General features: G+C 37.0%; 1 protein-coding gene across 1 annotated transcript in view; it reads left to right on the top strand.

Annotated features, from left to right (window-relative positions):
* The window catches only part of nrbp2a (nuclear receptor binding protein 2a), a 38,274-nt gene that overhangs the window by 15,248 nt on the left and 3,378 nt on the right, over positions 1-19,648 (top strand). Inside the window, exons 2-11 of the mRNA XM_060874027.1 lie at positions 10,838-10,960; positions 13,312-13,413; positions 13,820-13,909; positions 14,183-14,223; positions 16,009-16,103; positions 16,190-16,213; positions 17,621-17,704; positions 17,871-17,926; positions 18,037-18,132; positions 19,102-19,234. Of these exons, the coding sequence (XP_060730010.1) occupies positions 10,838-10,960; positions 13,312-13,413; positions 13,820-13,909; positions 14,183-14,223; positions 16,009-16,103; positions 16,190-16,213; positions 17,621-17,704; positions 17,871-17,926; positions 18,037-18,132; positions 19,102-19,234 (844 nt within the window). The remainder of the gene's footprint in view (positions 1-10,837; positions 10,961-13,311; positions 13,414-13,819; positions 13,910-14,182; positions 14,224-16,008; positions 16,104-16,189; positions 16,214-17,620; positions 17,705-17,870; positions 17,927-18,036; positions 18,133-19,101; positions 19,235-19,648) is intronic.

Here is a 19,648-nt window from a genome sequence, read left to right as displayed (position 1 = left end):
TAAGTCATAATGAACCAATGTTTAGTGAGCACTTAATAGTGCCTTAAATGAGCCTCCTCTCTCTCTCTCTCTCGCTCTCGCGCTCGCTCTCTCTCTCTCTCTCTCTCTCGCTCTCTCTCTCTCTCTCTCTCTCTCTCTCTCTCGCTCTCTCTCTCTCTTTCTCTCTCTCTAAGCCATCAGTCACAGGGATATTAGTCAGTCATCAGCATATGTGAGCTCATGCATGCTGAAGAGGGCAGACAGTGCTTTCCGCTGGGTGTGTTATGCTTCACTGTAACACACGAGCAGTAGTTTGAAGAGTATAAGCAGTATTTGGATTTGTGTGTCTCAGAGGAAGCATATAAGACTTCACTGTCCCTGTATTGTCGACGTATCTGATATGTGGGAATTAACAAATGAACAAATTGGGGGATATTACTGGGGGTGGAATATGTCAGAGCGTTTAAACCGTAATTCACTTAGTACATTTTTAATGTTCGAAAAGTGGATTAAAGACTGTTAAAGAATTCTCATACAGTGAAGAAAAAAAAGCATCTATTTCTACCATTTTCATTCATATTGTTCTAAAAGCAAACAGTTTTCAGATACAGAGAGTCTGAGTGTTATGTTGAACCCTGCATGGCTTATTGATTCGGTTGTCCAGTTCTCACATGGTGGAGATTTTCTCTGGCGCCGTGCCATCGCTGTTTGAACGTCGTCAGTAATGGAAACAAGAATATGCAAATATCTCATTTTATCATTTTTGTGGTAGCTGAACTTTAGATGTGTTGTCTGAGTGGTGGTGTAACCTGTGTATTCATTCACATGATGGCTTTCATTTGACCCAACTATGAAATTTCCCAGAGGGAACAGGCTTAAAGTGAATAATTGCTGGGGTGACATTTCATTTCAGGAGCTTGTAGTTAGAACAACCTGTCATACTGATGTATGAGTAATATAATGGATGAATGTCGAGGCTAGTTGAATGGCTCCTTTTGGCTTCCCACATTCCACATTAATTTCAGAACCTCTAGGCTTCCTCTTTATGGTCTTCTTGTTCTCATTTACTTCTCCAGGCCCCTGTAATGACCTTATACAGCTTTTTTCGGTCCTGGTTTCGGCTTCATGTGCGTACACACACGTTCCTACCTACATCCGTGTGTCGTACGCATACCTCAATGTACTTAGTTTTTATCTTAATTTTTTTTTACCAGCAAGTCTCTTGATGTAAGTGCTGTTTTTTTTTTGTTTGTTTGTTTGTTTGTTTGTTTTTTTAAGAAGCTATGCAGATGTTGATCGAGTGATCCAGTCAAGCCAAAACTTTTAGCAGACTACTATTCTAAAATAAAATAAATAAATTGCAAAGTGTAAGCTACATTTACATTACACTGTTGTGAGATTTATTTGGGTATAAATGTTTTAAATGGTATTGGATAATAGTTTGTTTTTTTGTTTTTGCTTTTTGATTGATTTTCTAGTTCGTGGCATGAAATCGCAGTTATGTGTAAGCAGTGTGGAATTGTCTTTTGATGACAGCATCACTGTCGTATCTTTCAGCTTGTGAAATCTAATTGCTTTGGTCAAACGAAATGCTGGCTCGTACAACTCGAGAAAACTTCGAGAAAAATCTGGCCAAACAGATACAAGATTTTGTATCTAGAAAGTAGCACAAAGATTAATCTGATCGACTACTATCAATGTTTACTCTAGTAGTAACACTCGGGTCCATTTCCATCAAAGGCATCTCAATCTGATTACAGCTGTCCAAAGTCCCCCAATCACATGGTTGGTTTGGCTCACGTTAGTCAGACAGATGATTATTATTATATTTTTGTGTGAGTGTTTGTTCCTGTGTGTGTTTTATTTTTTTTACCCCCGAGTTCAAGGTGACCGGAAACAATCTGGTTGCATAACTATTCAAACCAGACAGAACACTCAGCTCACTCAGCCATAAATGACACACACACACCAACACACACACACGGATTATATAAAATCTTAATCCTTTTCCACCACGATCTCTAATCTCTGTATAATCTGGGCTCCTGTATCTGGTGTAAAGCTTTTTGAAATAATTCTGATTTGATGTTCAAAATTAAAAAAAATATATAATAAGTTACTAGAAACAGTGCAGCTGCTTTAGGACTAGAGTTTGACTCCTATAGAGACCTCTGGCCATTTTAAATGTTGTCCTTTGTGTGTATTTGATTTAGGGAAATGATAAGCAAAGTCATTATAGCATAGAATAAATGTTTATCGTGCAAAGTTTTATTTTAGACCTAACCCTTAATCCATGTTCCTTCCTGACTGTGTGAAACATTTAGCGTCTTATGCAACAGTCTATTTAACCCACAGCGTGAAGACCTGGTCCAAAAACCAAAAAAATTCAGAATATCCTTCCCCCCACTCAGAGTGATGCAGTTAGTTAACCTTCACATCATGTGTTACATATGAATAACAGTTTGAAGGATTTTGTATGGACTTTGTTTTTTAGGTCAGTCAAGGCAAACTCTGCATTCTAATACAGTATTTAACACCCATGTCAAGTTCCCTTCGTGACTTGGAAGTAAATGAGAAAGGAGAATACGGCATGAAGACGCTCAGTCTTGGACTTGGAACCATCACCGTAAGGAAGACTTGGTTCCCTTGGTGATGAATGTAATTTTGTTGCACTATGTATAGAAGTGTAAACTTGCTATATTGCTAACGTCATTCACTTTTATTTACATTTTATTTGCATAGCTCTTTTAACACTGAACAGTGTCACCAAGCAGCTTTACAGAAATATGCAAAAGGAAAAAGGGTAAAAATTTTGTAATTTACTTTTTTTTCCTAATGGGCAAGCCAGAAGTAACATGAGATAAATCTCGTATTAAATCCTCAACACAAGCAAATAACTCAACTGAATAAAGCTTTATGTTGCTTTGACCGCTTTCCTATCGTTGCAGTCTGGTTGAAAATCGGCTTCATCTCTCAAGCAGCATTCGGTGATTGAAGCAGATGTAATCCGCACCATTTTTTGCAGACTTTAACATAATCGGCATTTAATCAGCTTTAGATTAACCAACCCTGGAAATTTAACGCAGGCGATTTTGCTGAGTCTTGAAAAGGAAATGCGTCCGATTGCAGTATCTCCTATGATGCGGCATGTATTACGACACATCGAAAGCATTTGGAAAGTATTAGAATTAGGTATGCACCGATACCACTTTTTCTCTTCCGATCCGATGTCGATACCAGAGTTTGCCAGTATCGACCGATACCGATCCGATATTATATCTCATATCTCGTCGATACCGATCCAAAAAATATCGGATCAGTGCATCCCTAATTAGAATGATGCTTAAGATGGTGAGAATAAGACAAGACAGTCTTGGAGCATAGAGTAGTGATAGTTGTGTTATTGATGGAGGAGGGAAGAGATAGTAGCCTCCCACGGTTGCGCTACCACAAAGCGAGCCATTCACCAGCTGCAAGATTACCAACTATCACTCTACAGCATGGACAAATGACATAACATCACGTTTTCTTTTCTATGTCCTTTTTTTTTTTTTTTTTTTTTTTTTATTAACTTCCTCTCTGTTTGTGGGTTTTTCTATCCAGCACATGCTGTGGTTTTGGTTTGTATTGTAGAGCAGCATGGATTTATCTGTGTTAATATTCTCGTTATATACAGTAGAATGGATTTATAGACAGTAGCTCTAGCTGCTAAACGGCTCAGCTCTGTGTTTGAATTATTGCCTAATGAATAAATATAAAAGGTAAATTTGACCCAAATGATGACGTAAGAGAGAAGTATGTTTACCTACATGTTATTCATTTGTCTGCTAGAGGCAAAAAATTCAAGATTTAGAACGTCTCATATTTCAGAAATATGTACGTCGTCTATAGGGACATGAGGAAATGATGTGAAAAAATGACATGAGGTTTGTATGTGTCTGGTTTACACGTTCCCGGAATTATTGGATCCGAACCACCAACCTGTAGGGTATCCATCTGTAGTTTTTAAAGCGTTATTTTTTTTTTCCTTTTCTACTGACCAGAAATTGGGATATTGCTGTATTGTGTTAGGCCTGCAGTGAAATCTGCATGTAGATCAAATCTCTCCCTCTCTCTCTCTCTCTCTCTCTCTCTCTCTCTCTCTCTGCCTGCTGGCCGAATGTAGATGGAATTGCAAGTCTCTTGAGTTGCAGACAGTCCATCTTGAGCTGTCACACGCACACACACGCACACACACACGCGAACACACACACAGCTTTCAGTGCCAAGTGCACAGTGCAGTTACACTGCATATATTAGTTGGACACACATCTATTCCATTCCAATTTACAGTGTCACCAATACATGAAATCCTACAAGAACCTCTTCATTTCTGGAATGCAAACATGTTGGTATGGATGTTGGATGCTTACAAAATGTCACTGTAACCAGAAATGATTTTTCTAGTGTAGCTAAAGCAAGCGAGCCATCCATAGATTTCCTAAAGGGTTTGCTGCATCTGCTATGAGGAAAAGCTGTTCCTTTAAATCATACGCTTCAGGACAGAGAACATTTTACTTGGGTGTTTAACAAGACAGATTGTATTTTTTTGCATATTAGCTTACAAAGAGGGAGAAATTATGGAATGGACATAGGGTTTTAGCTCTTATGAAAGTGATCACGTGTACAGTACAAACTTGTTTAATGGACATTAAACATAATAAATAAAAAGTATGACGTCACCCATTGTTTAATAAATCAAGAAACTCTGGTCGTTGTTAATCTGCTGTAATATATGAAGAATAATATATTACAGCAATAAATAAATAAATTGCTGGAGTATAAGCTGTAGTGTTTAGATTGTGTAGTGATTGTAGAGCTGTTTTTTTCTCTCTCTCTCTCTCTCTCTCTCTCTCTCTCACTCACTCTCATACCTTTACACACACACCTTTGCTTGAGGGGTCTGAGGGCTGTAAGCGCTTATGGCATTTTTTTTTCTCAGCATACCGATATGTTGATAGTCATAACCTTACTAGCATACATATATTTTCCTCTGAATGTTGCAAACCTTGTTTTGCTGAATGCCATCAATCAGTAGCACAGTATATTAATGGCAGTTGAATGTTATGTGAGATGCTTTGGTATTGTTCTGCTTCACTTCACTGTAATAACAATCAAGAAAATAAACAATGCTGTATAGAGCGACAAACTCCTCTAACACACATCCATATACATTGATGTATCTGTTCATCTAAGTTATTATGTTATCATTAACTCAGCCTATTTTCCAAACTCACATGACTTTTATTTGCTAGTTGGTTTACCTGCAAGGATCTGGGTTCCCATTTGACAATAAATTAGCTGGCTTTCTGATATAAACAAAACAAACAAAAACTTTCGGAGCAAAGAGCAAACAGGCCGGTGTCTCACTATACTATCAGCAGACTGCATATTGCTTCACTTCGTATTTTTGTCTAAAAGTAAACACAGCATTGCTTTGCCAGCGGCCGCTTTTTATTCTGTCGGATTAGATCATCAGCTCGCACTGAATGACTCTCAGCCATTTTGTCATATTTAAAGCAGGGAAATACACAGCAACCATACCAGAATATGAGCATAGAGCAAAAATACACGTATTGCAACGTCAGTGTTCCGCAATCTGGTTTGTGTCATATCCAGGTTTTTAGATATGGGGTGAAAAAAGCACACTAAGGGGTGATGCCACATTCTTATTTATATGAGTTTTTTTATATGCAGCTGTTTAATTTATTTAGTTGAATCAATTGACTATTTCACAGATGGAGATGGATGAGATCTATTTTCCCAATTGGTCTAAATATTGAAATCTGCAGTCAGGACTGCAGAACAGGATTGTTTTTTTTTTTTTTAAATTAAGCTCCGCTCCGAGAACTGTATGTTTATGGCTGCATGGCAAGTCCAGTTAAGAAGCTTATACAGTATGTCATAGCTGTGTTATGTGGCAAAATATTTAGCTTTGTTTCCTGCTTAAAGTGGGCATATTGCTTTCCACACTTCTGCCAACTTTAATTTTTGCAGTCGTGCTCATTTTTAAGTGTGAGGTAGCTGCTGGCATTGCTTTTAGGCTTATTGTGCCTGCCCCGAGCAAACGGGCACCTCATCCGATCATCCTAATACTGCACCACTCTGCCAGGCTTAAATGACGCTGCCACGCTTGCTAACAAGGGTTATTTGTTTTCAGATAGTGGAGCCAGCCTCCCGAGCCCTCTGGCTTGCTCGAGAGCGTACACAACGCGCATTGTTCTGAGGTTTTGTGCGAGCTGAGGTGGAAAAGCTTGTGGCATTGTGTGTTTGAAGTGAGCATGTTTTATCTGTCAAATAGAACCACGGCTTTGTGTTTCGGGCGACACCTGGGAAGCCGCTCTATTGTGAAGACAGACATCTCATTCAAAGTAGCTTCATGTGTCCTTTAAATTGTTGCAGGAAGCTAGACGTAAACATATAAACAGTTATGACACAGCCTAAAGGACAGTATTATAACATTTATTATCAGGTCCTAAGCTGCTTTTAGTATTCTATTAAGATTAATAATCTACTTTTTTTAAGAAATTATCCCAGTTAAATCTTGGCCAAAGGCTATAACAGAATTATCACCGTGTGATTGTGGAATGCATCTTCCATGCCAAAAGTATATGGACACTTGATTATCACACCAATATGTGCTTCTTCCCTAAACTTGTGGAAGCAAACAATTGTTTGTCTTCATCAGACCTAAGAGGCTCTAACATGTTCCAGCATGTCTATGCTCCTGTACACAACGTGAGCTTCATGAAGACATGGTTTTGCCAAGAATGGAGTGGAAGAACTTGAGTGTCCTGCACAGAGATCTGACCTAATCTGAACACCTTGGGGATGAACTGGTACACCGACTGCATCCTTGACCTTTTCTTTCTAACGTTAATGCCAGACGTTGACATCGCTGCCTTCAAAATCCAGTTGAACTTTACAAGAGTGGCGCTTATAATCAGAGAAAAAGGGTGACTAAATCTGGAAGGGGACATCCAGCAAGTACATATAGGCGTGATGCTTAAGTGTCCACAAATTTATGAAAAATTACAGCACCATATGCTCTTTTGAGATACACTATATATCACCATATCGCCCAGATCTACAGGCACAAAAGGAAGTGTTCATGGACTGCTGCATTGTAACGTCAAGTGTCATCAGACAATCTGAATCTGTCAGTGAGAAATTCTGAGAAATATCAGAATCAGAATCAGGTTTATTGGCCAGGTGAGACTCTCAAAAGTACAGACATAAATAACACTATACTATACAAACTATACAAGACAATGAGATACAATATAGACAGAATGAGTATAAAATCTGAATATAGAATGAATAAAATATATAAAATATGAATATTGACACGTCTGATTCATGTGACCTTAAAGAAAGATTCTAACTGATGCTCCATTAACCCCTTAAAATCGCAGCTACTCCGTAACTATCATGCATTAGTACATGGCACAAATTATTATCTACAGTACACTAATATGAAAGATATATGTAGAGGTGGCACATGCGCATTCATGCTGCTTGGTAAAGAATTATGGAATAAACCAAATGAACCAAAACAAAACTCACTACTTTTTTTTTTTTTTATAATAAGTTATAGTAAAATAAAACGACCACAAAAGATGCCTTAAAGCTGGGGGCTTTAGGTTTTCATGACGCCCAAATGGGAGGGAGATCTGATAATTGTTTGGAGACTAAAGTGAAGATCAGTCTGAAGACCTCTGCCTTAAAGGCTGCAGTGTTCTAATAACAGGACGAGGATGTTGCTTCACTGTAGATTGTGCATTACAACATGCATTGAAGCTGATATTTTCCAGAATTATGACACTCTGACTCAGTGAAATCATGAAGACATGTGACGACCTGCACTCGACACGTACACGTCCATATCCGTATTGCCTGGAGAACAGTTACGGTGTACTGTAACTGTACAACTGTACAACTGTGTGGAACTCTAATAACAGGGTGTAACCATTCAAGGTGATTTGGGATACTACACAAAGAGAGCGTGTCAAGGCAGGATATAAAAGTGCTGTTTGTTTTCATTAAGAAAGTAATGGCATGAGTTCATAGTATTTGGATTTACGAGATCCCAGTACAAGAAAAGCTTAGTTACCTGCTGGATTTATGAGAATACTGTTCCCAGTTTTTGGACCTTTTGGCGATTGGATCTGTTTTTTAGCTGGGTCTTAATTTTCCTTTATGCAAAGTCAAACACATTGCCTTTACAAACAGGCAGATCAGATCATTCTTTATGACTGTATGTCACTCCAGGTGACCAGATTCCAGGTGTTATAGGGCTTAGAGTTAGTTGCACAAACAATTTTAGCCTTGATGCTATGAAAGGAGGTCACAGACTCACAGGTTACAGATTTGTTTTAAATGGGGAAAGGTTCTAGGTTGATGATCAGAAGGTTATGAGTTCAATTCTTGCTTGTGCCAGGTTGCCAGTTATGGGCTGTTTAATCCTCTCAGCTCCAGGGGTGCTGTATCATGTATGTTTCTTTACTCTAACACCAGATAGGATATGCAGGGGATTTTGTATTTATGATGATACAGGTTTTTCTCCTTTATAAATAATTCCTTGGCCTGTATGACTAGCATATGACAATTCTTGTAATGCTGGGTCAGGCCAGAAGGATGTAAGTGTAGTAAGTGTAAATCCTATGACTGTCTAATACCCATCTTTCCTGAACCAACTCTAACTCTTCTTAACCAAGATTGTGCCTTTGCAATTAATCGTGGCCTTTTAATATAAGAATTTAAAGGATCCCTACAATCAGACCCAGAAGATGAGCCTCTGCTCGTGACTCACGCCAGCCTGTGGGCACCACTGCTATTAGCAAACCGTTTTTTTTTTTGTATTTATTTAAAGCTTCCCAGGTTAAGCATAGACTAATTATACTTCCACCGGTTGTCTAAACAATTCAGGGACTGGAAACGCTGCAAAAACACACATTTCTAGGAACGCCATGTGCTTTCTCAAGTCACTCAGCCAAAAATGCACATCATCCACAATGAGTTCTTTCTCTATATACAAAGCTGGGTTTTAATCAGTTACTTGACCTCACTGAATGTTTACTCTTATTATCAAATTTGTGCATGTAGTCACTCTACAAACATTCCATGCCAAGCTGTTACTTCCACATACACAAAGTAAAATGATGGAAACAGTGGATTATTGAGAAAAGTGGATTATGGAGGGGAAAATGAACAGATTGTTTGTTGAATGAACAGATGTTTAGCAGCAAGAGCAGTTCATACTGCAGCCTTCTGGAAAAAGAGCAGGACACACTATTTATATGTGGGGCAGGAAAACAACTTGTTTTCTGTGGTTTCGTTTTATTTATGGTGTGTTTATATTTAAGCAGAAGTAAACGGGTCTGGGAAAAGTCAGAAAAATGTGTTCGTTTGGTTGATTCAGGGTAGATTTAGGAGAAAGTGAGCTGAGCAGAGATGATAAATTATGTCCTGTTAATGGGTAATAAGATGAGTTTATGGTTAGAGGCTTCAGACTTTTTTTTATCTTTCAAAAAAATGATGAGGAATCAGTTTATCATAGATTTTTTTGTTTTAATGAGACTGTAGAGTCTCTGTAACATGTAATTGCAGGACATTTTGTATATTTAACCCTTTTTTATCAGTGGAATGGAAGTGAAGTGGGTTTATCAGACTTTTTCAATCAGTAAATTTTTTTGCTATAGACTAATATTGATAATACTATTCCCATTATGGCATCCAGTGTGTGGTGTGTTTTCCCTCTGATGGGATAAACCTGCAAAGAATATTAGTGGTTAGATAACTGCTTCAAATCTATGAAACTTTTGCCCTTAGCAGGTGACGTAAAAACAGAAATACTGTACTTAAAACTAGAAATTCCTAAATCTCTGAGTGTACTTTCATATGAGCCATTAACCTTCCTTTTTTTTTGCCTCTGGGGGAAAGAGTTAATTGTTTTTAAACATTTTAACAATTTAAAGTGAATTAAATTTGACTTTATTGAAAACGTAAATTTTAAATGTATTTTTTATCTGTTTATAAATTACAATTAATGATGTAGAATGTCTGTGAGTCAAGTTAGTTCCTGTTATCATTGATGTTATAGCAGCTATAGGGGACGTCGTGGCCTAATGGTTAGAGAGTTTGACTCCTAACCCTAAGGTTGTGGGTTCGAGTCTCGGGCCGGCCACGACTGAGGTGCCCTTGAGCAAGGCACCGAACCCCCCCCAACTGCTCCCCGGGCACCGCAGCATAAATGGCTGCCCACTGCTCCGGGTGTGTGTTCACGGTGTGTGTGTTCACTGCTGTGTGTGTGTGCACTTTGGATGGGTTAAATGCAGAGAACGAATTCTGAGTATAGGTCACCATACTTAGCCGTATGTCACGTCACATCACATCAGCTATAGACAGCCATCTCCCCTCTTCTTACCTTTCACTACAAGTTAATAAGACCAAAAAAAAAAGCCTGTTGTATTACAATGAAACCAGAAAGTACAAAGTCCAATATCATGAGGACAATTCCAAAGACATCAAGATGGTACTGGAATGAAAATTGTAACTTTGTTAATAGAGAAATGAGCACTATGTTCTAAAAAATAAATCACTTATCATCCAACAGATGGGAGAATTTAACAACAACGTGCTAAATCCCAGATATTAAAAAAGAGAAATAATGTAAAACTAATAAAATAAAATGTTCTCAATGAAGAAAGAGATATTCTGGCTAGCACTGGATAAAATCAAGGATCACTTGTGTATGTAATTTATCATCAGAGCTTCAAGAGCATAATGTGTATATGAATTTTTTTATTGTTTTTTCTAGCTCAGTCAAGGGAACGTCCCTGGCATCGAGAGTGCTTCCTTGGCCATGGACACAGAAGAAGGAGTGGAGGTGGTCTGGAACGAGGTGCAGTTTTCTGACAAAAAGGTCTTCAAGGCGCATGAGGTACAACCAGTCACTCACTCATCTCTTTGAAAAAATGTCATACCTTTTTACCCGTAAGATACACGAAGGTAGGAGCAAATCCTAGTTGTCATGAGTTCTGTAAATAGAATTGAAGAACAGCCTGTCAGATCACCAGAGTGTAAATGGTACTGTCTTACTGAGGGTGAGAATGGTTAAAAAAGGAAAATGTTTTCTCTGGTGATACGACACCTAACATTATTGCGTTGACCGTCTGAAGGGCTTTTTCACTCTGACCTTAACCGTGTGTAATTCAGAAGCGGCGTAATCGCTGTTTTTTATTTATTTTATTTTATTTATTTTTTTCCCACAGAGTTATGAAATACTGCTCTGGAACACGGTTAACAGTGCTTTTGGTGTTAGAATGTTACGGACAACAAACACCCATCAGAAATTAAACAGCGTGCGCTTCAAATCACACTTTGTACAGTTACAGAAACCCCATCTGCTGTGTGAACGGTCGTTGCAGCATTTAAGAGAATTTTCTTATTATTATTATTATTGATTATTTATTTATTTATTTATTTATTTATTTATTTATTTAATATCAAATGGTGACAGAAAACTTATCTATTGGTGTGAAAGAGGAGAGGGTTTCAGTTATGGTCAATAACAAACTGACCGAAATTTGTGCATCTCATTACGCTTAAAACAACCAAGGAGGATTTACATGGTGACTTATTTCTCACTGATTGAAAAGCATGAGATGGTTATTTAAAGCAGTTGCACACTGTTTTTATTTATTTATTTATTTTATTCAATCACGGCTGTTAACGTTGCAAATACGCAAATAAGAAGTTAAGAATGTACAGAGTGAAGCATCAGAAACATGAAAACACAGGATTAATTGTTCACCCCAGGTAAAGTATGAGCAGCGTGAAACATGAATGACTCAAGTCGAACCATTTTTTTCAGACAACTATAGAACCATCATCTGTTTTTCCTTACACGTCGCTAAAGCAAGAGCATTACTTTATTCAGTGTGAACTTTCGATCACAATTTCCACCCTGTTTACTGATTTTATGCCTTTCCCATAGCTTTAAATATCACTTTAGCGTCTGTTCCTATTAAAACAGAGCCAGTCCAGTAGTCTTGGTGCCTGAAGTTTCTGCCAATCATGTCTCAATAATGACCCTTCTTTTCAAGTCATTTACAGTAAATCCTTTCCTCTTGGCCATTTTGAACCAAAAATCGAGATTGACTGTGTCTGCTCAGCATTTGTATACATGCCAATCAGCAGACTCCCTGGTACTGAAGCATCTTCACACGTTAATCAGGTTCTTCCCATCTGTCCAGAGGGATTAACCTGTGAAAATGGCATTAAGTAAGGAATAAATCACAGAGGGAGGTGCTGTTGTCAGTTTGATATAACCCTAAATAACACAGAGCTTCTGTACATTTTAACAGCTAGAAACTAAAAGCTGCTGTTATACAAAATGAATCAACCCCATCTGGCCAATCAGAATTCAGCAGCACTGTGGTTTAAAGCACAATAATGCACAGTATTAAAACATAATAAATATAATAATCAAATAACACGTATCTTCTTTAGTACTTCGTATGAAGAGATGCTGTTTACTCAAAGACTTGTTTTTACCAAAAAAACTGGGATACCATCAGATCCCTAAACTGGATTTTTCCCCAGGTTATCATAATACTAAACCCTACTTTTAACCCTATTTAAAATATTTTACACTTGTAATTTAGAAGAAGGAATAGTATGGCTTTTCAAAGAGTAAATAGTAGTTGCAGCGGTTCAAGGGGAAAAAATAATGTCAAATGGTGGTGGAAAATGCGTCAGTTGGAGACCGGTTTATTTTTACAGCTAATGTCAGGAAAGTCTGTTCAGGACAAACTGGATGGCAGAGTATTTAAGGAATTGACTGAATAAATAACAGACTAACATGACCAACTTAAAAAAAAGGTCAGAAAAGCTTTGAAAGATAGCAATGCAAGCTCAGACATAGAAATGCAGACCTGTCCATGTTTTCTATTTTAAACCCAGTTCTTAAAGAGCAGCCTAATTTTCTGAAGCCTAAAGTGTCGAGCCTAATTTTCTGTGAAATTGCAAGACAAGACTTACATAAATACAGCATTTTAAATAATCATCAAATATGCAAATAAGAAGGTTAAGCCAGAGTTTAGGAATGTACATGTAAAATGTCAGATTATGACCAGCAAGGATTGATCGTTAACCACAGGTAAAGTATGAGCAGCGTGAAACACAGAAAATAGTAAAAAAAAAATTGCTAGCAGTGTGTTACGGTCAATATGCTGTGTATAATGATATAGATTTACTCTCTCGTGTGTGTGTGTGTGTGTGTGTGTTCAGGACAGAATCAAGGAAATGTTCGAGAACCTCATGCAGGTTGAGCACCCCAACATCGTTAAGTTTCATAAATACTGGCTGGACATGAGGGAGAACCGAGCTAGGGTAGGATATGAAGTTTCTTTCATGCACAAAAGCACAATTTTAATCGAACTCTTTATACCATATGTGATTTTTTGAGCTTGAATATTGAGCTTTTTTGTTCTTAAAATTAGGTCATTATGTTATCATTTTTGTATATTTTAGATGGATGGATAGATTTGATAGATTGGAATTGATACTTTTTTTTTAATTAAAAAAATTGTATAATTAGATAATTATAGTATGCCTGTGACTTCAACATTTATACAGCCAGTATGGTCATTAGACAGCTTAAGTGGGTTTTTTTTTTTTTCTTCTCTCATCTATGATGCCTGCAAAGTAGGTTCTATGTATATTAATTATATGTATATATTAATTAGACTTTAACGATAAACAGCTGCTTCTTAACAATACTGAATTTGTGTCCCAGGTGATTTTTATCACAGAGTACATGTCCTCTGGAAGTCTTAAACAGTTTTTGAAGAAAACTAAGAAAAATCACAAGACAATGAATGTTAAGGTAGGACTTTTTTTTTTTCTATTCAAGTTCTTAATCATATACAGAATTTTGCAAGTGGTACACCACCACCCTGTGGTAAAGAAGGAACCACACTTCTGCATTCACACATCCTGTCTGCACCATGTCCCTTTCTCTCTCTCTCTCTCTCTCTCTGTGTGTGTGTGTGTGTGTGTGTGTGTGTGTGTGTGTGTGTGTGTGTGTGTGTGTGTGTGTGTGTGTGTGTGTGTGTGTGTGTGTGTGTGTGCGTGTGCGTGTGTGGTTTTTGCACTGTAGGCATGGAAACGCTGGTGCACACAGATCTTGTCTGCCCTCAGGTAACACACCAGATCAGTCCCATTACTGTTAGGAGACACAACATTTCTATATTTGCACAGCTTTTAATTATAATTAACAGTTTATTTATTAATCAGAAAATTTGATTCACTGAAATCTGTACCACGGAACTGAATAACAGTCTGCATTTTACAGTTAAAAAATAGATCCTGTGAATAAGAGAAGATTGTCATCAGAGGAAAACGTTTACACAGGAAACCTATTGACAAAATTCGCTGTAACGAACATAACGCTTATTACGTTAGTTCTACTTTTAGCTATTTTTTAGCTATTGTGTTCTTGTTTATCTTCAGATATCCAGTTTCAGTTGTCAGATGATGCCTTATTATCTGTCACTTGCTGTAACTATCAACCTGTATTTACATGCAATGTAGCATAGAATATACTCCGTTGTTAGATTTTTCAGTATATCATGATATCAACTTTTAAACTCACATTTTTAAGAGATGGCATTATTCAAAACATTGTAATCTAAAAGCTGTGTTTCAATCAAAAAGCACTTTTTAAAGACTTTTGTTTTAGCAGCTGTTGTTTTTGGACAGAATTCGGAATCATCGTACATCCTGACATTTAACGCATAGCGTGCAGGATTTACCTCAGGACGGATCCGCAAACTAGTAGCCACTATTTTTCTCAATAATTTAGGATTTGATCAAGGACACAAAATGTGCTGTTTGGAAATGAGGCATATCCACTGTCCTAATACACACATTTAAATGTTACAGGTAGCACAATATGTTAGCACACAAACTGTTCAGTTCAAACCGGCTTATATGAATAGCTTGTAGCCTTCCCTTCTTTTATCCATCATCAGATAAATTGTAAACATATCCGATTCTCACCTGACAGCTTTGCCTCTTGGAAAAATTGTAAATTTTGTAAATAAATCACTTGTAAATTTTATCACTTGTACACCCTAAGGATAAAGAAATGACAGATTACAATTTGTCTATAATGTAAACCTAAATGCTTGGTCATGCATGACTGCTTCTTGAAGGGTGTTTTCACACCTATTAATCTGTTTAGTCCAGATCAGAGACAGATCTTTTTATATTTTAGAGGAAAAGTTTATATTTCTTTGTTAATCAAATCAAATTTTATTTGTCACATACACAATACATACAGAGTACGACATGCAGTGAAATGCTTTTTGCATCTGTCCGCTATTCAAGCATAAGGAATGCAGTTTGGGATAAAAAATATAACCAAAAGTAGGTAGATAAATAAAAATAAGTATAAACCATATAAAAAGAAACTATATAAAATATGAAAATAAGTGGAAAAAGTAATGTATGTACATAAATATACATAACATACATGCGTATGGTTTTTAATTATTGTCCTTAAAGTGTCCATGTGCAGTATGGTGTGTATAAAGTGTAAAGACTGCATGATTTAATTTGGACTCACAATTAATATGATTATACAAGTAAAAAAAAGAGCAATATGAGAGATGTGAAGGGTCAAAAAATTTAATAAAAGTCATTTACTGGTTAGAAATATGGAAAAACCAAGTGCACCGAGAAATCACTAAAAACAAATGGAACATTGAGAACTTATTGAGCTTGTGCTAAATAACTGACTTATAAATAATAAATGCACCCAGAACCCATGCAGCTCAGTTTGGGAGGTTGTTTCTGCAGTAAAATATACAGAATGTTGGATTTACTTTCTGTCGTTTGGTTGGTTCTCAGCCCCAGTCACATGTTATTACCGTGTTTTCAACTAAATTGCAAGCTTTGATTCACTTTGTTCTTTCCTGCCAGTTACCTGCACTCATGTGATCCACCCATTATCCATGGAAACCTGACATGTGACACCATCTTCATCCAGCACAATGGCCTCATAAAGATCGGCTCAGGTGCAGTTACGTCTCCTCGCTCTGTAGCTTCGAAACAAAATTCAGTGTCTGTATTATTTACGTTTTAATTCTGGCTTCCTTCACAGTGTGGCACAGGCTATTCGTCAATGGTAAGTCCCCTTTTTCTTGCTGTTTTTATTTACACCTGCTTGGCTTTACACATTATGTCCCTGATTAACTAATAACAAATAATTAGCAGTCTGTTCATTTGCATGTGCTGTTAGTGGATGCCTAATAAAGAACTGTGAATGACATCTTTTGAAAAGTAGTGGTAGGAAACACTATGGGAATGAGGTGTTTGCATGCACAAATAAACAATAAACAATAAACAAAACTTCACGATAACCGTGAACACTAGAAACAAAAAGAATACATATGAATACATATAAAAGCATGCAGATAATTGGGAATGTCTGACTCTTTACTGGCTGTAAAGATATGATTGTGTTACCAAATGTAAATGTGCAACAAAATCGTCTCATGAGTAAGTGGTACGATTTTGTCAGGTACGGGTAGAAATCTAGCACAAATTCCTTAAATCTATGTACAGTACTTAAATCTCAGTGGCTTTTAAGTTTAAAGTAAATCATATTATTAAAGCTCCCTAGAATTTTACAATTTTGCAGTGGCAGAAATGAACACAAAATCAAGCTACAATATTCAAAGGGGTTTGCGGTTTTTTTTTTTTTTTTTTTTTTTTTTTAAAACTACAGCAGCTTTTCCTCATTCGGGCCAGGATGTGTCATGTGACGCACATTTAGAATTAAGCTGCCGTAAATAGTTAGAATTTTTGGCCACAACAATCACAAAAAACATGCATATATTAATGCAGATGTGCTGTGTGTACATTAACTTAACCTGTATCTGCTTGATTTTATGCTTTGCACTGCTGCCACATGATTGGCTTATTGTATAATTGCATGATTATGCAGGTGTCGTCTCTAGTGTAATGGCCAGCAAATGTGTATATATAAAATATTTGTTCAGGGTTAAAATATTCTGTGTTCATAAGTAAATCTCCTTTTCTAACAGTATTCCACCCATTTGCTACTCTTTAAAGTAACTCTTGTAAACTGTACGAAACTTGTTGTACCAGATCAAAATATGTTACTGAGAATAAGACGAAACCGTGACAATTTATTTCTACCATGAAATAAAAAAATGCACAATTCTAACAAAAAAATCCACAATGCACAAATAATAATAATAATAATAATAATAATAATAATAATAATAATAATGATTATACACAAACGTTACATTATGCTGTAATTTTACCTCTGTATTTTGAGTAATTGTATACCCTGTGATTTTACTTGAATTGTTGTAAAAGGAGGAGCTTACAGTAAACATTCTCCATTGTGATGCCTAGCGGCCTGGTACTCCATAATCCTCACAAATGATTACCAGCTGCAGTTTACATGGACTTTCTGTCTTTTATATACACACAAACAGAATTCAAGCTGTCATCCTGTCTTATGTTTTGAGGAGGCTGTCTGTTTGTATGCTTTTCCCAGTATTCCCAGAGGCCATCCATGGGAACGTGCACCAGCACCGAGATGAGGCGCGCAATCAGCACTACTTTGCTCCAGAGTACGGCTGTAAGTGTCCATCTAGATATGTAGCTCCCTTCCACCCTCCAACTCTCTCTCTCTCTCTCTATCTCTGTCTCTTGTTCGATTTGCAATTATCTCTTCTAATAGTTTGACCCAAATATACTCAAACATTCCAATATTTCATTTCCCCGTTTCACCTTTTTCATTGCAGTTGCTGAGGACGACTACTCTATTGACATATATTCTTTTGGAATCTGTGCTTTGGAGGTAAAAAGCTCAAATCTGTCAAAACTGACTTGGATAAAGAAAACCATGTTGCTCAGTCACAACTCTAGTACAGTGGCTGATGATGCTCTGTTTTTCTCCCTCCGCTCAAGATGGCAGTTTTGGAGATTCAAGCCAATGGTGACACAGCTGTTTCCAAAGAGGCCATAGCACATGCTGGGCAGTCACTGGAGGACCCTCTCATGAGAGTAAAGCAACATGCTAATGATTTTCTTATAAAGCAGTATGTGTGTGAACTTCAGGAAATGTACTACAGGAAACTACTCTTGTAAATGGGGGGATGGGGGGGAACAGCAGCACTGGTTTAAAAGAACAAGTTAAACACCACATTCTATAACCTAGCTGTAAGGTATTGATAAACAATTTGTAAATGCAGATAATAAAAAAATAATGGGTAATAAATTAAAGTAGAAAAAAAACAGTAGGCCAGGCAAAAACCCGCACAGTGTTATTTGACATTATATGGACTTCATATTCTCTGGGACACTAGTTTAAAGATTTAAAGATCAGGGACAATAGATGAGGTGAAAATAAATAAATAAAAATCAGACCAGCAAACTTGCCTCTGGTGTGCTGGGGATGATCTAAACTCGCTTAAGACACTAGGATGAGATCTCATAGCTTAACGAAATAAGAGCTTTAACATCGTAAACACGATGTGAAACCTAACATGCAGAAAGTAGAGAATGCTTGAATAAGGCTTGGGATAATATGCATTCTGAATTAGCTAAGGTTTTCTCGAAGCAACAAGACAGCCAGCTGGCCAAACACTGAGAGTCCAGTCTAGAGGTTATGAAAGCAAATAGTTTTTTGTCAATATCATGTTAGGATCTCCGTCAAATCCAGGAAGAAAGTATGCCTTATTCTGGACATGATTTTTATGTAGATTTAGTGGTCACTTGATAAAAGTGCAGGATAGTGTAGGATAAAAGCATAAATCAGGATGGTGTCGGATAAACTTGCTGTGGACAGAATTGCTAGCATCAGTACCAGGAAAAAGTTTTGATTCATTAAAAAAAGGCAGGGTGGTATAAACGGAAAACAATAAAAGTCATTGAAAACTATTCATAAATATATTTTTGGAATTTATAAACTTGATGATGATAGTAACTTGAATAGGTCATTATTGAAACCAATTTACTTGAATGCTTACTCAGGAGTTTACACAGTCATGTGTGCGCTCAGAGGCCAAGACGAGGCCGACAGCACATGACCTGCTGTTCCACAGAGTATTGTTTGAAGTCCACTCCTTGAAGTTGCTCGCTGCCCACTGCTTCATCAGCAACCAGTGTAAGTAAACATACCATTACAGTGGGAGAAATTCTTCTTGTTTCACACAAGTACATTTTCTCAATGCTGTTAAATTCATGTAAAATAAATTAATTTGGTTTTCAGATAAAGTTATAGTATTGGTAAAGGAAAATATAAAGCTCTTTAATAATTACATGATGAATGCTGAACATTATATGAATGCCAAATGAAGATTTTAGCATTCATATATTTAAAGCTCGTTATTGCATCACCAAACTTTTAACACTACTTTGTAGTTAAACTGTTATATTTTGGAACTGTAGGTAAAGCTTCTACTAGCTGTAATACTGAATCGTGCTCATGGAAATAATATGTGCTTTTCAATGTAGGCAATAAAATGTAACTAACAAAATAACGGGGGTCCATACTGGTAATTCAAATGCTTTCAAAAGA

The sequence above is a fragment of the Tachysurus vachellii genome, chromosome 7, assembly GCF_030014155.1.
Source record: "Tachysurus vachellii isolate PV-2020 chromosome 7, HZAU_Pvac_v1, whole genome shotgun sequence".
Taxonomy (NCBI): Eukaryota; Metazoa; Chordata; class Actinopteri; order Siluriformes; family Bagridae; genus Tachysurus; species Tachysurus vachellii.
This window is presented reverse-complemented; position numbering and strand designations above follow the sequence as displayed.